At 40.1% G+C, this 21,586-nt stretch overlaps 1 protein-coding gene and 1 long non-coding RNA gene across 7 annotated transcripts in view; one reads left to right on the top strand and one right to left on the bottom strand.

The window, feature by feature from the left end:
- The window catches only part of Ca-alpha1D (Ca[2+]-channel protein alpha[[1]] subunit D), a 118,707-nt gene that overhangs the window by 50,395 nt on the left and 46,726 nt on the right, over positions 1 to 21,586 (top strand). For 2 of the 4 annotated variants that reach the window (XM_076527457.1, XM_076527460.1), the window contains exons 19-23: positions 92 to 212; positions 1,194 to 1,323; positions 1,406 to 1,572; positions 2,088 to 2,175; positions 3,573 to 3,680. In XM_076527457.1, coding sequence (XP_076383572.1) covers positions 92 to 212; positions 1,194 to 1,323; positions 1,406 to 1,572; positions 2,088 to 2,175; positions 3,573 to 3,680 — 614 coding nt within the window. Of the gene's footprint in view, positions 1 to 91; positions 213 to 1,193; positions 1,324 to 1,405; positions 1,573 to 2,087; positions 2,176 to 3,572; positions 3,681 to 19,859; positions 19,968 to 21,586 lie in introns of all 4 variants that reach the window. The other 2 variants (XM_076527458.1, XM_076527459.1) reach the window with 2 other exon arrangements.
- Positions 102 to 21,114, bottom strand: LOC143260896 (uncharacterized). Of its 3 annotated transcripts, XR_013035166.1 has the most exons (3): positions 15,777 to 16,827; positions 1,125 to 3,703; positions 102 to 239 (listed from the first exon to the last, which is right to left on the bottom strand). It is a non-coding gene; the product is annotated as an uncharacterized LOC143260896 (long non-coding RNA). The 3 variants fall into 3 exon arrangements; XR_013035165.1 differs by lacking the exons at positions 102 to 239; positions 15,777 to 16,827 and adding an exon at positions 19,779 to 21,114 and having other exon boundaries at positions 1,087 to 3,703; XR_013035164.1 differs by lacking the exon at positions 102 to 239 and having other exon boundaries at positions 1,087 to 3,703.

Below are 21,586 nucleotides of genomic sequence, written 5' to 3'. Positions count from 1 at the left end.
CTTGTCTCCCAAGTCGATTGAAACTTCCCGGGAAAGTAGTTTCCCCTCCGACCGGTGTCCTGCTTTTTAACAGAAATATTTTCGTCCGCAGACGACGGCACGGATCAAGGAGTGTCAGCGAGGCCGCGCAGGATGTCCGAGTTCAACATGGCCACGAAAATGCAGCCGATACCACCTGGCTCCGCTTTCTTCATCTTCTCGCAGAACAACAGGTGTTGCCCGACCTTAAATCAATCCTCCTTGGGAAAATCGAATGACAATAATACAGAGAGTGTCAGTAATGTCTCTCTAACTGACGCTCAGTTAGTCCACAAAAATGGACAATTTGGGAAAAGGAGATACGATTATTCGAGCTATTTAACCCTGTAACTACTCTCACGGACATGTTACAGGGTTGAAATTTTGCACGGACTACGTTCTCTTGGTCAGCTATCGAACGATATAATACTCATGAAAAAACCTCTAAGGACAATTTCGACCGTTTTGATCGGCTAGGTCCTTCGGTTTTCATTTTTTCCGACAATGACGCAACCGGACGAAAAATCTGAGAAAAATTCAGCGCACTGCTTGCGACGTCATCTTATCGAGGAATTAGTATAAAAAGAACCTATATTTTTGTTTTCGAGAAATCTTCAATTTCCGATTTTCTTTTTGATTTTCCATTTTTTATAACTACAGCTTGCAACCGAAAAATCTGAAAAAATTCTATAATACGCGGCTCGATGTCCAAAATAAGCCACATTTTTTTCGAAATTTTAGGAAGCCACCGAACGGGGGAAATGGGCGGGAAAGCGCGCGATCGGATACGAAAACCGATCGTCAACAAATATAAAAACGAGCCGCAAAAGCACGAATAATCGTATCTCCTCTTCCCGAATTGTCAATTTTTTTTGCACATTTTAGGCGACAATTGGGGAGACATTACTGTACCAATAAAAATGAGAGTGAAATGTTGTGTCAAGAGAAAGTCTGCAAACCGCTTTGTGCTCGGAATGAAAGTACGAAAGATGAGACCTCTGCCGGGCAAGACGAAACATGTGGAACGTGTAGATCGGACGAAATAAATGAGATAAAACTGGAAACACGTGCAGAGATAAATTGTTACATTATTCAGAGATATTTACAATATTATTATATTTTATGCTTTAATATCCGACAACGTCGAGATGCTAATCGTCACCGACAATTTTCAGGTTCCGAGTGTTCTGCCACTGGCTATGCAATCACAGTTACTTCGGCAACGTGATCCTCGTGTGCATCATGATATCGTCGGCCATGTTGGCTGCCGAGGACCCTCTGAGCGCAACGTCGTATAGGAATCAGGTAGTTATGGCCGCCATCGAGGACACTCGACCATAGCTCTACGCGCCGAACTAATCCACGATCTCCTCTCTTTCTGCCGCAGATATTACAGAATTTCGACTATTTTTTCACCACAGTGTTTACGATCGAGATCTGGCTGAAGATGATCTCCTACGGTTTTATCATACACGACGGCGCGTTCTGCCGATCGGCGTTTAATCTGCTCGACCTGTTGGTCGTCTGCTCTTCTCTGATTTCGATGTCTTTCAGGTGAGCCCTCCGCTCCAGACTCTTTCTCGAATCCCAAAACGTTATAATTGAAAATTATAATGATATTAATATTATAATGATATATATAAAATATAATATATATATAATAAATATATATATAAAATTATAATGATATTAATATTATATTGATATATATATATATATTATAATGATATTAAGGAATCCACAAAATCAAAGGAACACTGTCCAATTTTAAACTCCGATAACTTCGTGCAAAAAAGATCTTACAAGGTTCTCGATGCACTCGTTTTAAAGAGCCGAGTCTCTACTTTCATGCCTCTTGCATATAAAATAATAAGACCCTTTTTTAGCCGACGTTACGGGAGTGAAAAGATCGGCGATTATTCGACCATAATTTTCCTTTCCTTTTGTGTAGTATTAGATTATCGTAAAAACGGTGATCTTTGAGACTCTAGTGAAAAAGTTCACGCTAATACTTAAGTATGCTTGATTTGTTATTGGACGAAACACTGATCGCGTCTTAATTATTCCAGTTCCGGCGCGTTCTCCGTGGTGAAGGTCCTCCGAGTGTTGCGCGTGCTGAGGCCGCTGCGCGCCATCAACCGTGCTAAGGGACTAAAGGTATTTTTCTTAGCGTCTTACCCTTTAGAACGGCCGGTAAACTTCGCCGAGAACGGTCCCAGAATAGTACAACAGAACTTGCCCGGTACCTAAACGCGCGGGTAACGCTTCGGACCGACGTAAATTCCAGTTGATTCCGGCGCAGCATCCGGGTGGTCCATCAACGATCGAAAGAAAATTTAAGAAGCGATCCCCCGAAACGATACGAAACAAAAATCAAGGATCCGAAGATCGACCATAACGCTCCTCTCGGCAGACGCTGTGGCCCAAGTTCGTGATTTTTTATATTCAAGATTTCCGTCTCGTACCGTTCCAGAGACTCGTCGTCTCCTACATTTTCTAGGAATGTCGTCGATGGACACCCTGTATATGTAGATCGGATCCGCCGCGAGACCTCACTTGTTTGTAGACTGCTCGCGATCGCTTCTGAGAATCGGGGGCGGTAATCGATCCCGCACTTCGAAACCGGACCTAGCAGTAGTATAATTAATCTTGAAGCCTCGCGTCGAGCAGGAAATATCTCGCGGAGAGATCCCCGGTAATTGTCGCTCTCGATTGTTGCTGTCACCGTAGAAAAGCTTGGAAGCTTAGTATCTCGTCTCCGGGAGATTTGCTGCGCGACGCGGATACGTGATGCCTGTCGGAATATATCGGAGTAGACGAAGTAAAACCAGGACCGTTCCACGCGGAACGATTATACTCTGTGCACACGTAATCGCCAATTTTTGTGAAACGTCGTGGACCTCGATTCAGTGGATTCAAGTACTAAAAATTCTAAAGAATTCATCAAGATCGCTGTCATTTGTTTACCAAAATCGAGACTGGAAAGTCAACGCGTATCGCATAGATTGACTTTCTTAAAAATTCTTTTGTTCTTTTTTCTGAATTTATAACAAAGTTCTTACTCGCTTAAGTTCAATGTAGCAAGAGAGAGAATGAATTTTTAAATTACTACACCGAATTATCTATTCTCTAAAAATGCGTTTTCTGAGATTAATGATTTTATTTTCTACAATTAATGTTCTAAATGCGGTTAAACATCTCATCGTTGTCCATGGCAGAATTTTTTCAAAAGAATTCACCGCCGAACGTTCGATCTTCGAATCACAAAAAAGAGTGAAACGACATCGCAGAATTAAAAATCGCTTTGTAACTGTGACCCTACGGGGTTCCATGAAAATTAGTCGCTTCGAGTGTACAAAGTGTGATCGTGTAACGTTGGTGGAACGGTCCCGAATCGATCTCGGTAAAAGAAATGACCGGCGTGCGAAGAAAAGAAAAAAAAAAGAAACGACATAGGCAGAGAAACGAGAGGCGGCCGAGTAAATTAAGATTGGCACCCCCGTAACCCCGTTTCAAATGGAACGGATCTACATTATAATTAATGTTGAACCCAGCACGTAGTACAGTGCGTCATCGTAGCGGTTAAGACTATCGGAAACATAGTCCTCGTCACCAGCCTCCTGCAGTTCGTGTTCGCCGTCATTGGCGTACAACTGTTCAAGGTAGGAACGCCAGGCCCTGCACACTAAAAAAAAAAAGAAAAAAAAATGAAAACCGACCGAAAAAAACGGGGGAAAAAAATGAATCAGATAAAAACGGTCCTGGGAACATTCCTTCCGAACCTCTCGTAGTACACTAGAGTGGCATAATAATTATACAACCAACTACCCTGACTACCCCCCGCCCCCCGCCCCTCACCAACCCCGCCTACAAAACCAACAACCACCCTCACAATATATAGTCTTCGAACCGCAACCCTTCTCAGAACCCTTTCTTACCGATATGCATATCGCCATATCTCTTCGTTCATTCCATTTACTTCTCGCATACTCTCGACGCAACGCCAATGTCAATTTAATCGAATCACCATCACCGAACGATTCTCTCTCTCTCTCTCTCTCTCTCTCTCTCTCTCCCTCTCTCTTACCACTACCAAAAGTTCGTCTGCCGCCTCGGTACGCCTTTGCTGGACTTTTCCCGAACACCTTTCACCACGATTATCCGCGGAGATAATTTATTTACTGGAACAAAACGGAGACGCCATACAGTGGCCCGCAAATCTATGTAATACTTTATATAATAATTTTTTTTATATAAAAAAGTATATATTTTATTATTTTTTCATTATTTTTATTATTATATTATATATTATCATTATTATATATATATATTATTTTTATTTTTATATATATAATTTTTTAATAAAACGTAATAACTTTTTTAAAACTGGACTAAGTGACTTGAATTTTTTTTGCATGATAGAGGGACTACAGTAATGTCTCCCTAATTGACGCTCAGATTGTCCACAAAAATGGACAATTTGGGGAGTGGTGATACCATTATTCGAATCTCGCATCTCGTTTTTATTGTTCCCAATTGTCAACAATATTATAAAAACGAGCTCGAGACTCGAATAATCGTATCTCCTCTCAAATTATCCTCCTCCTCTTCCCAAATTGTCTATTTTTGTGGACAGTCTGAGCGTCAATTAGGGAGACATATGAGCCGTTTATTTTGAAAATGGCCTAAGTCCATTTATTCGAGCTTTGTAGCTTGTTTTTATAGTTGTTGACAATTCGTAACTATAAAAATTGAACTGCAAGGCTCGAATAGTATACTAGTCTAGTATACTAGACAATGACCAAAGTGTCTTTTTTTTTAATTTTGCTATTATTTGGAATGACAACAGAAAATAGAATACTCCCGTTATTATTCGGAGCCTGTAACGAAAATTTGAATTCTTTTCATCTTCGTTACAAGCTCGGATAAAAAGGTTAGGTTAGGTTAGGTTTTCTATTTTTATCTGTCATTCCAAATAATAGCAAAATTTAAGACATTTTGATCATTGTCTAGTATACTGGTCCCTCTAACTCTAATCATCTAAAAAAGAATTCAAGTCATATAGTCCAGTTTCAAAAAAGTTATTGCGTCTTGAAAAGGTGTACGAACACTTTTGTGGGCCACTGAAAAATCGTCGCGGCGCACAGTGCGATGGTTTATCGAAGAAAAATTGGCAAACGCAATTTTCTTGTTCGTTCCTACGAGTTTTATATTGTGCAAGCGATAATAATTTTTGCTTTTAACGAAGCATATTGTAGGAAGTACGTATACTGTGTTTTCTTCACATTTTTTAGTTTCTTTGCAGCGGTAATTTGATCCGGATATTTTATTTCACGTGACAGCAAAAATCTACGGTTTCGTCAAGGTCATACTGTGTGATAGCGTTTGTATTTATTTATGTCTGTTATAACATATACTCTGTAATAAACGTTGAGAACGTTGTTCCAACTAAATTAAGCAAACTGGAATTTAGAATATTGATTAAAGAAGAAATAACATTTTACTTGATTCGTGTTCCTGCAATTTATGCGGAAGGCTGTTGTATATATATACAGGATGTCCCAAAAATGTCTCGCAATCCGAAAGTAGGAGATTCCTGAGGTAATTTCAAATAACTTTTTCCTTAGCGAAAATGCAATCCGCCGCTCCGTTTACGAGTTATTAACGAAAAACACTGACCAATCGGAGAGCGACTGCGGCCGGCGGCGCCTCGGTCTTGCGGCCAATGTCGCGTCGCGCCGGCCAGCTGACGCAGCGGCGGTGGTCGCGAGGGCGGGGCGTCAGTAATCTCTCATTGGTCAGCGTTTTTCGTGAATAACTCATGAACGGTGCCCCGCAGAAAATTTTTGTAAAGGTGAAAGTTGCTTCAAATTACCTCAGGAGTCCCCTATTTCCAGATTGCGCAACATTTTTGGGACACCCTGTACACAGGGTGGTCCACGCAACTTGTTCACCTTGTGCACCTCTGTGACTTCGTCAATATGCGTGGTACAAAGAAATGTTGTATACAAAAGTTGCATGGTTTCAAGGGGTACATTATGTAGTGCATATATTTGTTTCAGCGAGCAAAGTAATCAAAATTAATTGCATAATTCTAGACTCTAATTAATATAATTATAACATCATATTATGATAATTATAACAAAATTTTTTTTGTTTCAATTTGTCCAATTCAACCACGCACATTGTTTCAATCAAAATTAATCGCATAATTATAGACTCTAATTAATATAATTATAAGATCGTATTATGATAATTATAACATCACCGAGAATTGTAAAAGTCACTTCGACTCCATGGATTATTCACACCGCCACGATGAACGATCATCGTCTGCGCGCCTCGCGAGACTTCGAAGAGATTTTCCATCCCTTTTCGCTTCGAATAACAATCCGCGTATAATCGTCGAGAGGCGCAGGCACGAGGCAGACGTTGTTTTTTTCCGACCAATGCACCTCTGGGTATCTCATCCCCTATGAAACGAGCTGTATTAAGTGTGTCACTTGATCGTTGGGTTTCTTGTCTCGACACTCTCTCCCCCCGAAAACCTCTCACCGCGACACAACCACTTTTGATATCTCTGTTCTGTGTCCCCCCACCCTCAACCCCCACCCCCCACCCCCAAGGAATGTACATCTCTCTCTCTCTCTCTCTCTCTCTCTCTCTCTCTCTCTCTCTCTCTATCTATCTATCTATCTATCTATCTCTCCGTTAATTGTCTTGATCCACCGACACACAAGTGTACCCAGAATGACCCGCGGAGAACTGCCCCCGCGTGTACGACACCATTTTTCGTGTTCACGACCCCCGGCTCCCTCGAACAGAGCTTGGTTGTCACACCTCCGACCGATCAAAGTTTTACGTTTTGGATCTGACCGTCTAACCACCGCTGGTTCACTTTTAACCGTCTAATCAAACGAGAGCTGGCTTGTCTGTTTGTTCACCCCTCGTCCGTGTAGCTTAGAGTTTGGCTTCACTTCATTAACCCGGTCCAGTCTTACGCGCACAGAAAAATCTTCGTTACGTCCCGGCAACGAGCGACCCGTTGTTACGTCACGGTCGCCTAAACGGATCTTGTTTTAACCCTCGTTCGTCCTTCGTTCCCGTTGGTTAAGCTTTAGAGAGTTCTTGTTGAATTGGTAGATGTCGTACAATTATGTTGTGTAATTATGTTAACAGATGGTAAGGGGTGATTTCTGAGGTGATTTGGAGTAACTTTTTCCTTTCCGAGTTATCGAAGAAAAACGGTGACCAATGAAAGGCGAGCGCGGCTGGCGCGCGAGGCAGCTAAGCCAATGGACCGCCTCGCGCCAGCCGAGCCGGCTCTCATTGGTCACTGTTTTTCGTTAATAACTCGTAAACGAAGCGGCGAATGAAATTTTCGCTAAGGAAAAAGTTACTTGAAATGATCTTAGGAATCGCATGTTTCCGGGTGTTGAAATAATTATGGGACACCAGGTAAGGGATCAATGTGATAAGGACATGACCAATTGAGCCGTTTATTTTGAAAGTGGGGCGAGTCTATTTTTGAAAAAAATAATGATAATGGTAGTTATAGATGAAACTTGGTATGACCTTTTTATCTGTAAACAATTTAGAGTGAAATTAATTCGGAATACTAGTATTTGGGTGATGGAAGTTTTAGCTTTGTGTGTATAATTTCATCGAAATTCTTAATAAAAATGAACTGTTTTTCGTTTATTTTATATTTTCTACTATAACATTTAAAAACTTTTCTCTTTGTTTCATTTCACTTTTTATCAAACGATTAAATATTTATATAAATTTGAATAGTATTTTGTTGATATTGTTAAAAGAAAGCCGATACAACTGAAATATTGTCCATTTAAATTAACGATTACAATAATCTATTGATTCTGAAAGTAAGACAAGTCCATTTAGTGTTACAATAAAATCTTTATTTTGTTTATTCAGCAGTATAAATACTATTGCAGTATAAATGTTATTTAATACCACAAAATACCAAAAATATGTCTACTAGTACTTACCAATATTTTTATATTTTTTGAAAAGCAAACTCTTAAATATCTTGCAATAACAAAAAACGGACTTGCCCCACTTTCAAAATAAACGGCTCAATTTACACTCGGTGACGTCATTCTGTAAACAAAAAAGTATCGCGTAACACAAAGAGGCAACAAATTAATTAAGAACGAACTTCGCGGACAATTCAAAATCAGTGGAAATTGCGACGCATGACACGAGGGATGGACGAGGGTTAACTCGCCACGCGGAGACCAAAAAGGAAGTTTCGAAGAGTGATTTTCTTGCGTCCACACTGAAGCAACACTTAGCAACAACGTATTGACTTTTTACACTTTTTAAATATTACTTCTTCTGGCTTCTTTTGTCGACTACGAAAACCGCCGCTTATTGGCAAAAATCGTGGAAAATAGGAATCAGCAGAGAAATATCAAATTAGTGTAACAGTCCAGAACAAATTGGATTAGGACACCCCCCCCCTCCTCCCCCTTCGAAAGTATTAGGACACTTACAGATTTAGTATAAATTGTAATTTCTCATTCGGTTTTGGTAATGATTTATGTTTAGTATTACGCTTTATGGCACCGTATTGTTGAAAGTATACATCAAGTTAGAAGGGTGAATTGCACTTATGCGATTAGTTTACCCATTTATTGCATTTTGTTCATTGTTGACTTTCTCTGAGGTCATTTTGTACAATATTTTATCGAAAATCAAATAGGATCAGAAATAATAGACGAATTAATAAAAAAAAGAATGCTGAAATTAGTCCAAGAAATAGTCGAAGAGAAAATTTAAATTTTTTATATGAAATTCACGTTATTTTTGCTATAATATGAAAAAAAAACATATACAGGATGTTTCCTTAATTTTTACTCAAATTTTTTCGCGCACTTCTGTTAATGTGACAAAAAAATATTTCGAACAGATGTTTATCTGTTCCCTGTTTGCTATACGATAAAACGTTTAATTTTAAAAAATTGTTATCTTTACAATCATTATCTTAACATTAATATAGCTTGTGTCAAGACGAATTTTATGACCTGCTATAGCATGACCTTCGGGTAACCTTGAACCAAAAGATTTCAGTTGAATCAGCAGAAACGATTAAAGATGAAAATTTCTTTATTTTAAGATGCATCGATCAGCAAATTGATAATTTTATTATGAAAAAGTATCATTATGTAAATATAGTGCTATTATTATTCGGTAGCCTTGCGCCAACCGAGCTTCCCTGTGATTGGCCAGCGTTTTTCGTTGTATCCCAAAATTATAGAACTTCCGGAAAATTAGGGATTCCTGACGTCATTTGAAGTAACTTTTTCCTTAGCGAAAATGCGATCCGCGACTTCGTTTACGAGTTATTAGCGAAAAACGCTGACCAATGAGAGGCGAGCTCGCCCAGCGAGCCGAGCCAATCAGCGGAACTGGGCGTCGTCTGCTCATTGGTTCGGCTGCTTCACGACACTTCGTATTTTTCACTTCGTAAAGTTATCGCTGATGAAAAAAATGAATTCAACGACCTACTATACTATGACCTTTGGTTGACTTTGACTTCAGCAATGTAAGGTTGAAAAACAAAAGCGTTAATATCGAAAGTTATTTTATTTCAATCAATATACAATGACTGCTTGAAGTGTAGTACATTTTCTTTCAACCACAATTGCAGTTGTGCAAGTAAATTCCGATCAGTTGCAAAAATGTCAACATAACCTTAACATTAAATTGTTTAACCGATAGAAGTTTTCAAATAATGATGCGATCAATCGTTAAAATTGTTATTTTCAGTGTAGTGATAATTTCCATTGGTTCAGGGAACATAATTTCCAAGAAAATTTTTTATAATCAACAATCTCCGTTGTTCGAACTTAAATTGCTGAAGTCAAGGTCACCAATGACTCTACGAAGTCAAAAATACAAGGCGCCATTTGAAAAAGTCAAGATGATCTTAACTTTTAGCAGAAAAACTATAGTTTTTTGAAATTTGTTATATTTCAATACGTAGCCACCTAAATACTGATTAACTATCATTGGAAACAATTTTTTGTCAGACAGTCGAAAGCGCTTCAAAAGTCGTGGCGATTGTTATGTGCCACATTCTGTATACAGGGTGTCCGAAAATGATGGTACTTCCGGGAAATAATTCTTGAGGTCATTTCAAGCAACTTTTTCCTTAGCGAAAATGTTCTACGAAGCTTCGTTTACGAGTTATTAGCGAAAAACGCTGACCAATCGGAGAACGAGTGCGGCCAACGCTCCATTCTTGCGGCCAACGCTCCATTCTTGCGGCCAATGCTGCGTCGCGCCGGTCGTCTGACGCAGCGGCAGTGATCGCGAGGGCGGGGCGTCTGACGCAGCGGCAGTGGTCGCGAGGGCGGGACGTCTGGCGTAGCGGCAGTGGTCGCGTGGGTGTGGCGTCTGACTCAGCGGCAGAGGTCGCGAGGGCGTTGTGTCAGCCATACGCGCTCTCTCATTGGTCAGTATTTTTCATTAATATCTCGTAAACGAAGCCGCGGATCGCATTTTCGCTAAGGAAAAAGTTACTCCAAATGACCTCAGCAATCACTCCTTTCCGACTGTTAACATAATTACGAGATACCCTGTACGTACTTGATAAAATTTAACACAATTAACTTCGAAGTAAATCGAAGAAATCGCAATTAACTTCCTATCGGTTTCTATAAAATTTATTCCATTTTCTGCGACTGCCCTAATACTTTTGGAGGGGAGTGTACGAACACCTTGACGTTAGCGAGAAGAAACCACCGAAATGTCCCGGAAGATTGTGTTGTTTCAGTGCAAAGAAAATGCTTCTATAAATTTCTTCAGAACGTCAAGAATAATATATTGAGTTCGTTACTGTTTTTTTTTCGACTCGTTCGCATAACATGGCGGCGGTCGTTGCCAAAGGACACGAAGGCCGATCCGTGGGGGCACGCGACGCGCGAAAGAATATTTTTTCCTCGCGATCGTGGTTGGGAAGACTTGTCACGGTAGCGTGTAGGAGAGACGATCAGCAGGCGGTCCTTCGTCGTCAATTTTCCCGAGTGATCATCGAATTATTTTCTCACAAGCATTCGAGCGCTTTGGTGCAAAAGCCTGGCAACTCCGAGCTCCGAAAGTTATCCAATTGTTCCTCCAGAGCTCTGGAAGCTGTTGAATCGCGCGCCCGAAATCGTGTGCGCGAGTCCAGGCCGCGAAAGTTGTCCCAAGAAAATTCTAGCGAGGAGCGCCAACTGCCAAACTTCTGCGCCAAGGTCGTTCATTCGCGCATCGCTGGCGCGTGCGCGACCGGCGGGGTGGGGTGGGGGAGATGAAACGAACTGGTTAGAGGCGAAGCGAGATTGTCGTCGTCTCTCGAACCGTTTTCTCACGAGAGATTCTCCGCGACGACATTCGACGATCGACTTTCTCGCGATTGTCCATCTCACGCCCTTGGTCTTTCGACTCTTTTAGCTTTCGTATATCTTATACGTTTATTTCTGGACGTCTACGAGTTTCTTTGTCTCTCTTTTACACTTTCTCCCTCTTTCTCTCTTGTCTCTTCTTTCTTTCTTTCTTTCTTATTCTCTGTTTCTCTTTCTCTCTCTCTCTCTCTCTCTCTCTCTCTCTCTCTCTCTCTTTCTTTCTCTCACTTCACTCATCGACTCTTACTCTTATCCTCACGCTCTCACTGTTTCTTTCTCTCTCTCTCTCTCTGTCTCTCTCTTTCTTTCTCTCACTTCACTCATCGACTCTTACTCTTATCCTCACGCTCTCACTGTTTCTTTCTCTCTCTCTCTCTCTGTCTCTCTTTCTCTCTTCCTTTTTCTTTTTGCCTTCACTTCGCTGCTCGAGACTCTACATAGCTGGAAAACGATGTTTTGAGAACACACGAGAAACCTTCAAGAGACACGCAAATGATAGATACAGCAACGGCTCGTGAAACTTTCGTACAGAGGCCGACGAAAAAGTGTTCGCACGCCTTTTAAAACGCGACAAATTTTTTTTTTAACTGAACGAAATTACTTGGATTCGTTTTTTAGGTGACGGAGGGTCTAGTCTGCTAGACGATGGCTGGAAAGCTTTTTTTTATTTTTATTATTTTGCTATTATGTACTTAGAACGGAAAGAGGAAGTTGAGAACCCTCGGTTTTCAACTTTTTTATCCTGTAACGGAAATTTTAAGAATGCCTCTCGTAGATCTCTGAAAATTGATTAAAAAGAAATCGGTTAATCTAGATTTTTAAAGTTTTCGTTTTAAAGCTGCAGATTTTTTACAGTTAAAAGAAATAAAAACCGCGATTTCTGCGATCTTTAATTTCTTGTAACTCGATAACAAAGCGAACCGGTTTCGATGAAATGTTCAACACGCGTATAAATCACCAAGATCTACGACAGCAATTTTTTTTAAATTTTCCTTATAAAAAAGTTGAAAAAAGACAAGGGCTTATTCAAAAGTCATTCCAAGTGATAGCAAAAATAAAAAAAAATCATTTCAGTAGTCCCTGTTATCTAAAAAGAAAATTCAAGTCATTCGGTTCAGTTTTAAAATAGTTATTGCATTTTAGAAGGTTTATGAACACTTTTGCCCGGCCGCTGCGGACGAATGAAAACAAATAAACATCCGCGCGGTCGGGGACATCGACGTCACGTGACGCACAGGACGAAACGGTCGGTTAGACTCGCCGAGGCGTACACACAGAAACACACGCAGGCTTCGTGGTTTACATGGAAACTGATGGTAGAGGATTGTTTGACAATTGCATGCTTGTGCCGGCTGAGCGTTGCAGTGGTGTGTCGCTATATTAACACGAGAGAAAGGAAAGGAAAAGAAAGAAAGAAAGAAAGAAAGAAAGAAAGAAAGAAAGAAAGAAAGAAAGAAAGAAAGAAAGAAAGAAAGAAAGAAAGAAAGAAAGAAAGAAAGAAAGAAAGAAAGAAAGAAAGAAAGAAAGAAAGAAAGAAAGAAAGAAAGAAAGAAAGAAAGAAAGAAAGAAAGAAAGAAAGAAAGAAAGAAAGAAAGAAAGAAAGAAAGAAAGAAAGAAAGAAAGAAAGAAAGAAAGAAAGAAAGAAAGAAAGAAAGAAAGAAAGAAAGAAAGAAAGAAAGAAAGAAAGAAAGAAAGAAAGAAAGAAAGAAAGAAAGAAAGAAAGAAAGAAAGAAAGAAAGAAAGAAAGAAAGAAAGAAAGAAAGAAAGAAAGAAAGAAAGAAAGAAAGAAAGAAAGAAAGAAAGAAAGAAAGAAAGAAAGAAAGAAAGAAAGAAAGAAAGAAAGAAAGAAAGAAAGAAAGAAAGAAAGAAAGAAAGAAAGGAAGAAAGAAAGAAAGAAAGAAAGAAAGAAAGAGAGAAAGAAAGAAAGCCCGTGAATTCTCGTGAATCTCGAGCACCGACGGGATTCAAAAAGAACGTGAAAGAGAGGGCAGGAAATGCGAGTCACCTGTGCCGGAAAGATTTCTCTTTCACCGAGGGGAAACTCGTTTCCGTAATAGTTGCCAACAATATGTCCTATGATCTCTATGTGCATAACAACCTTAACGACCGTGTGATCGATAAATCACATCACATTCGCTTTGCGGAAAGAAAGGCGACTTTCGTCTTGGCAACTGTTGCATTGGTTATGGATCTTAGCTATTTAATTTATCTTTGAAACAGCCATCGGGACATTCTCTGATATCTTTCACTTGAAAACGCTTCTACGCAGCTTAAATGACTACACGGCAGATTTTTGTGCGCGATCAAAATTGTCTACATCAGTCAATAGAAATTAAATAACAAATTCATTCTTTCTAATCTATTTAATGTTCAAATTATTATTTCAGTGAATTATTATTTATTTATTATTTATATATTTTTATTAGATTTTTGTATTATTTTTATTATTTTTATTTTTACTATTTTTATTATTTTTGTTTTTATTGTTTTTACTATTTTTATTATTTTTGTTTTTATTGTTTTTACTATTTTTATTTTTATTATTTATATGTTTTTATTATATTTATTTTTATTATTTATATATTTATTATTCATACATTTATTATTCATATATTTATTATTTATATATTTATTATTCATACATTTATTATTCATATATTTATTATTTATATATTTATTATTCATACATTTATTATTTATATATTTATTATTTATATATTTATTATTCATATATTTATTATTTATGTTATTTATATATTATTTATTATTATTTAAATAAATTATTTAAATAAATATTTATATAATAAAATTGAAATAATAAATATTTATACAAATAATTATTAAATATTTTAAATAATTTAGTAATCAGATCTAATCATTTTGATAGATCAGAGATAATACATATTGATATTTTTAAATTCTTTCGATCCTTCTGCTATTTTCAAATTGAGCTGCCTAACTTTGTCATAAGTGCATAAAATCTGCGATTCGCCAATAACTCATGCATCAATTAAAACGAATTGCGGGTGTTTGCGCAAATACAGGCTTTCAACGATTTATAAGAATCTGAGACGAGGAAAAATTTGTTCTCTCGGTTACTATCATGAGCTCTATTATATTCCGAAGAAGCTAGAAAACTCGTTATAGCAATATTATTGTTGTTATTATTACTGTTATTATTATATCGTATTCGCAATAGCAAAGATGACGTTAGTGCACAAAATCAACTTTTCTGGAGAATAAGCTACGCGATATACACACACACACACAGAGTCGTTGCGTAGCTGGTTTTAAATTATACAAATTACAATTTAACCCATTACCTTAATGCAAAAATACAAACAAAAAAATAATTAAATTGAGGTTATTAGCTTCAACCCGAATTTTTTTTACGATGTTTTAAAACAAAATAGCGGGAGTTTTTAATACTTTCATGGAGCACGCGATACGCTCTCACTACTTAAATGTATTTTATTCGGAAGTTGCTGTTTTTAAAAGAAAAAAATAATTATGAAAAAGTGCCCGAGAAGTGGAACATCGGCGGACAATGGGTTTAATATTAGAGCGTCGTTCGACCATGAAACAGAAATTTACTGTTATTCATTCCTGGCGAACTTCTAGCTCAAGTTGGAGACGATCGCTCAAAGTTCCTCGGATGCGAGGGTAATTGCGCGGGGAAAATCGATGTTACAATTTCCTTGGCCCGTAAACGACCTGTTTCCTCTGTGCCGTCGCTTCATTTAATTACTGGTCGCTGTTAACGTTCGCGCGTGGTCTCGATATAATCGCTTCCAGACACCCCATGCACCGCTTTCTTTTGCATCATAAAATAGAACGAAACGCAAATTGCTCGAGTAAATTGCTTGTTTCGAAACTCGTCGAGAGAAAAACTTCGACGCGCATTACGAGGATGTTCGTGGTCGATCGAAGCGTATTTACCAGTACTAATATTTGTATTTATATTTATACAGGGTGTCCCAAAAATGTCTCGCAATCCGAAAGTAGGGGATTCCCGAGATCATTTGAAGCAACTTTTCCCTTTGCGAAAACGCGATCCGCCGCTTCGTTTGCGAGTTATCAGCGAAAGACGGTGACCAATGAGACGCGAGCTCGACTGGCGCCGCTCGTTGGCTCCGCCGCGCGCCAGCCGAGCCCGCGTATCATTGACCGCCGTTTTTCGTTAATAACTCGTAAACGAAGCCTCGGAGAACATTTTCGCAAAGGAGAAAGTTGCTTCAAATGACCCCAGGAACCTCCCATTTCCGGATTGCGAGACATTTACGGGACATCCTGTATTTATTATTATATTTAATAGATTTTAAAAAACGCATCGTTAAAGATCTTCACCTCCGAGAGCGACTTTCTTTTCGCACGCGCCGAATTAGCCGCACAGAGTCGTCCCGTTTACGGTGTTTCGTCGGGCGAACGCTTGGACCGTTGCTTTTCGTAGAGTTTTTCTGTCTCTTGCACCCGTCACCTCTCTCTCTCTCCCGTCTCCCGCCCCCACTTGTAATCGGGCTAAAAACACAGGAGGAACGCGCGCGCGCGACAGCAAACGAGCGAACGGAGAGACAAAGCACAGCAAGAAGCAGAGAGTTCGACGCTCGAGGAGAGAACGTTGGCAATGACCGATCTCTACACACGATTCTCGTAGCGCGTAGCTATATAGGTTCCATAGGCAGCAGTTTCGTCGTTGCACTAAATTAGGCCACGTAGACCGAAAGCAGAGTTAAATCAGTCTGAACACAGCGTAGTCGAACGCGTTGTAGCTCGATACGCCGCGCGTATCGATTGCTTTTGTTGAACACTACACGCTCCCCGAACAGTGATCCACGCACACTCATAACCTCACATCGACGGGCGAACACCTCGCGAACATAACCTCGTTGTGATTTCGAGCGGCAAGAACGACAACCGTGAGCGCGACCGTGGTCCCAAAACTGTTGTTTCTCGAGATGAGATATCACCGAAGCGGCAGCTTCGGTTCTTTTCCATCGCAAAAAAACCTTGCAACATACTCTCGTTTATGTTTAAACAAACTTCAAGAGAGAGTAATTTTCTTCTTTTGTTTTTAATGTTAGAAGAAGCCGCTTAAAACTTGTTCCGAGAAGTTAGGCTAATCGGAATTCTGCGTAAAGACAAAATTCTGCTTTTCACAAGTTTCTCGTCGTCCTAACCTCTTCGAGGAAACACGAGTTCGCATATCGCAAGAGTTTAGTCCCTCTTAGACAGCAACGGGAGTCAGCGGGCAGCTGTTCCTTCGAGAGAAAAAAGAAAGGCAGAGACCAGCAGTCGATAAGTCGACGATTCCGAATCGATTTTTGCTGGGTTCTCCGACGCGGTTCCTCGACGTCCGAGCAGCGGAATCGTCCGAGAGCTTGAAAAGATTTGCGCGTGTCCGATCACGTGTTCACGATGCAACTCTAGCAGCCGTCGGCGACGTCTCCTGTCAGCTGGCGACAGCGTCTGGTTATCGACGATCGATAACTCAACTAATTCAGCGAGAACAATATCCGAGGTCTCTGTTTCGACGGTTTCCGATATACAGGGTGTCCCAAAAATGATTCGCAATCCGAAAGTGGCGGGTTCCTCGGGTCATTCGAAGCAACTTTTTCCTTTACAAAAATGTTCTCCGAGGCACCGTTAACGAGTTATTTACGAAAAACAGTGACCAATGAGAGGCGAGCTCGGCTGGCGCGAGACGACCGGGCCAATGAGCGGAACTGGGCTTCGCACGCCGATTGGCTGGGCCGCCGCGCGTCAGCCGTACTCGATTTTTATTGGTCACTGTTGTTTCGTTAATAACTCGTTAACGGTGCCTCGGAGAACATTTTTGTAAAGGAAGAAGTTGCTTCAAATGATCCGAGGAACCCGCCATTTCCGGATTGCGAGACATTTTTGGGACACCCTGTATATCGGAAACCGTCGAAACAGAGACCTCGGTCGCGTAAGCGTGGTCGAACGAGGCCCATGGGTGCATTGCAGTGAGAAACAATCGAGCACTGGTGGGTTGGATGGATGGCGAGGGCTTAGTTCACGATTCGATAAAGCTTCGCCGAATCGGAATCGAGATCCGAAACGGGATCGGAAGGAGAGAAGCTCTCGAAAAAGACACGCACGAGCGAATCGACGGAGAACGTTCAAAGGCGGTCGATCATCGTGCCGAGATGAAAGAATGTATCGACGTGCGACGACGGATCTTAGGCTCGATGCGACGATCAGGCAGGAACCGATGCGAAATCGAGTTTCGTGGAGGGGGAAAAGCACGTCGGAGTTCTTCGTAGACAGGTTCACGGTGTAGGAAAGAGAGGCTGGACCGTTTACGATACTTACTCACCGCGAATTTTTCCGCGACGCCGAATGTTAAGGTTTTGTCTTCCACGAATTCCCGCGAAAGATACTGGTTACTACGCTCCTGGACAAAAAGATAGCACTTTGGTCTCAAGGATATATTAAGAATTTTCGAAATTCTGCAAATGGTAAATATTGTAATGTATTGTATAGCGACAAACTGGGACTATGCTGTCTATACTTGTATTTATAAACAAAAGTCTCGCAGCAGAGGTCGGCGAGATGACAGCACACGTTGATAAATGAAGCATTTAATTAACAAAAATTGAACATCTGTGTAACAAACATGAGATAAATTGAAACAAATATTTTACTTCTTGGCAGTGTGTAGGACCTCCCTTATTTTTAATAACTGCGATCATTATTTTTAGCAAAGAATTCAATAATTTACGAATATAATTTTGTGATAATTTACTCCGTTCTTCCGTGTACTATAATTATTGCCTCCTCTGCACAGTTCTCGCAATTTTTCATATCGAGCTTTTGTTAAATTTTTCAATTTTTTTTCTTAATTTCAAGATCACTCGCACTTAGACTTCGCTTAACCCTTTGCACTGGAAGCCATTTTAACTGTAAATCTAAAAGCATTTTTCTGATTTGTAGTACTTTCATTTTATTAGACAAAGTGCATTTTACGCATACGAAACTGAGTCTCGTGACTCATACAACGGTTACACTTTCAATAATGTTTAAAATCTAAACTTTGATAACATAAAAATTATCTTAGAACGTGATATTTAATATATATATATTATATTATAATATTATTTATTTATTATTATAATATATATATATATATTATTATTATTATAATATTTTATTATAATATAATATATATATTAAATATCATAAATATATTAAATATATATATATGTTATATTATAATAATTTTAGTGGCGCCCCAGAGTCACCACTCGAGTGCAAAGGGTTAATTCCTTGTCGCGTCCCATTTTGTTCAATGACGATTAGAAATTCTACCAACACTGAGCACAACACTATGTCCGCACGACTCGAAACGTAAAAACACTCTGAAAAATCCGAGTGGAGAGTCAAGCGTGCCATCGTTCCGCCGAACTCTGCGACGCGACTTTTATTTGTAAATACAAGCACGGACAGCGTAGTTCCAGTCCGTCGCTATACATATAGCATACTATACAACATATACAGGCTGTCCAAAAAATGTTTCGAAAGTGGCGGATTCCTCAGGTCATTTGAAGCAACTTCTTCCTTCACAAAAATGTTCTCCGAGGCACCGTTAACGAGTTATTAACGGAAAACAGTGACCAATGAGAGGCGAGCTCAGCTGGCGCGAGGCGACCGAGCCAATGAGTGGAACTGGGCTTCGCGCGCTGGTTGGCTGGGCCGCCTCGCGTCAGCCGTACTCGATTCTTATTGGTCACTGTTGTTTCGTTAATAACTCGTTAACGGTGCCTCGGAGAAAATTTTTGTAAAGGAAGAAGTTGCTTCAAATGATCCGAGGAACCCGCCATTTTCGTATTGCGAGACATTTTAAAGAATCCTCAATTTATCCTTGGGAACTAAATAACAGCACACGTGTGCTAATTATTTATCCAGGAGTGTATATCAGAGATAAAACTTCGAGATCACGTCGAGATAAGAAGTCGGTGCATTTTCTCCTTCTTGCTCCGTGGACAAGAAAAAAAACAGGTATCTCCAAGATGAACGAACGACGAACGAGAAACGCGAGATCGTTGAAAGGTTACGTTCGCTGATAGCTTCTCGATTGTTCCCCCAGCCCCTCAGCCACCGTAGCCACTAGCTCCCCACCCCCAGAATTAGGCCTATTAGATGATCCACCCCCTAGCCCGCTATAGCCCATTAGCCCAGCGCCCCCCCCCCCTCGCCCAATGAGAAAGAAAAGAAAGATAATAATGGAAATACACCGCCCATTAAAAATACACTCTCGACTCCAGAAGCGAAACTAGCAGACCACCTCACGATTAATGCTACTTTGTATATTTTTTTGTTTTCTCTTACCGTCTGTCTGTCTCACGATCCCGTGTTCCCCGCTGTGCTCGCTCGCCCTGCTCACCTGCCCTCAACCAACTACGTAAAAAGTACGTAGTGAAGTGTGTGATTGTCGCCATTAAAACGATCGGCAACATTATGTTGGTCACCTATCTCCTACAGTTCATGTTCGCTGTTATCGGGGTACAGCTGTTTAAGGTAAAGCCAACCACCAAACCACTTAGAACGTTTAAATTAAGCCGACTCTTCGGGAGAACTCTTCTCCTTCTTCTTCTTCTGCTTCTTCTTCTACTTCTGCTTCTACTTCTAGTTCTGCTTCTACTTCTGCTTCTTCTTCTACTTCTGCTTCTTCTACAACTTCTACTTCTGCTGCTACTACTACTTCTTCGTTTTCTTCTTCTTCTTCTGCTTCTTCTTCTACTTCTTCTTCAACTTGTACTTCTGCTGCTACTACTACTGCTTCGACTTCTTCTTCTACTTCTGCTTCTTCTTCTACTTCTTCTTCTACTTCTGCTTCTTCTTCTTCTGCTTCTTCTTCTTCTACTTCTGCTTCTTCGTTTTCTTTCTCTGCTTCTTCTTCTATTTCTATACTTCCGTACCTCTCTCTTTCTTCATCTCTCTCTTCTCTCTCTCTCTCTCTCTCTCTCTATTTTGTTTTCGTCTGTTCTATGTTCATTGGTTTATCTGTCCTACTTCTCCGTTGTTTTTCTTCTCCGTCTCTTCTGACTTCCTTCCCAGTTTTTCTGTTCTTTCGTCGTCGTTGCTCTTCGTCGTCGACGTCAGGCCGACGGTCCCGCGTTACAAACCGGAAGCTTCGTATCTTGCGTCGAGCTGCGCGACCCGGAAATCTCGATTTCCCTCGCGCGACACAGGGTGCCGGCGAGATCCTTCTTCATGGCGGAAGTAGTTTTTGCTTCAGCATGCAGGGCCGAAAACAGAGTCGCGGAACGAATTCGCCACCCCGTGTCGCGCGAATCGCTGCACGCTGACACCGATCGCAACCTCCGCCACCCCAGCCACCCTCTCACCTTCCGACCTACTAGCTAGACTCTATCTCTCTCTCTCTCACTCTCTCTCTCTCTCTCTCTCTCTCTCTCTCTCTCTCTCTCTCTCTCTCTCTCTCTCTCTCTCTCTCTCTCTTTTCTCGATCCCTTGGCTCCGCGGAGGAGAATATCGACGATTTTTGGCGGCAAAACTTTCAACGACCAGCGAGGCTTCGTCTTCAATCGCGGTCTCGATCGGCGACACTGGTCTGCAAAATTTCACTATTTAAATATAAATAAAACAAATTGTAAAATTTAACTTCAGACATTTTTCCAGCTTCGATCTGTCGGATGCGATGATTTTTTTTTATTTTAAAGGGACCTTCGAACACGCGAAAGTAAAATGCTCATTAATAATAATAAAAAATATTATAATAATAATAAAATAATAATAATAGAAAATATTCATTTTTGCACTCCATGGTTAACCCTTTGCACTCGAAGCTATTTCAACGGTAAATCTAATATAATTGTTCTGACTTACAGTATTTTTATTTAAGCTTGATAGAGTGCATTTTATGCATACAAAATCGATTCTCACGACTCGCGCAACGGTTACGCTCTTAACAATATTTTTCGGTCTAAACTTTGCTAATTTAAACATTATTTTTAGAACGTGACATCGTAAATTTTAACGGTGCCTTAGAGTCACCGCTCGAGTGCAAAGGGTTAAAATTCACAGCGAACTATCAGTTGTAAAAAGAAGTACACGGAATTTGTTTTTATAGTAACCTAAAAGTGTCAACTACCAAAGCTGAAGACGAAAATATTAAT

Source organism: Megalopta genalis, unplaced genomic scaffold, assembly GCF_051020955.1.
Source record: "Megalopta genalis isolate 19385.01 unplaced genomic scaffold, iyMegGena1_principal scaffold0023, whole genome shotgun sequence".
Lineage (NCBI taxonomy): Eukaryota > Metazoa > Arthropoda > Insecta > Hymenoptera > Halictidae > Megalopta > Megalopta genalis.
Note: the sequence above shows the minus strand (reverse complement) of the source record. Positions and strands in the feature narration are given on the sequence as shown.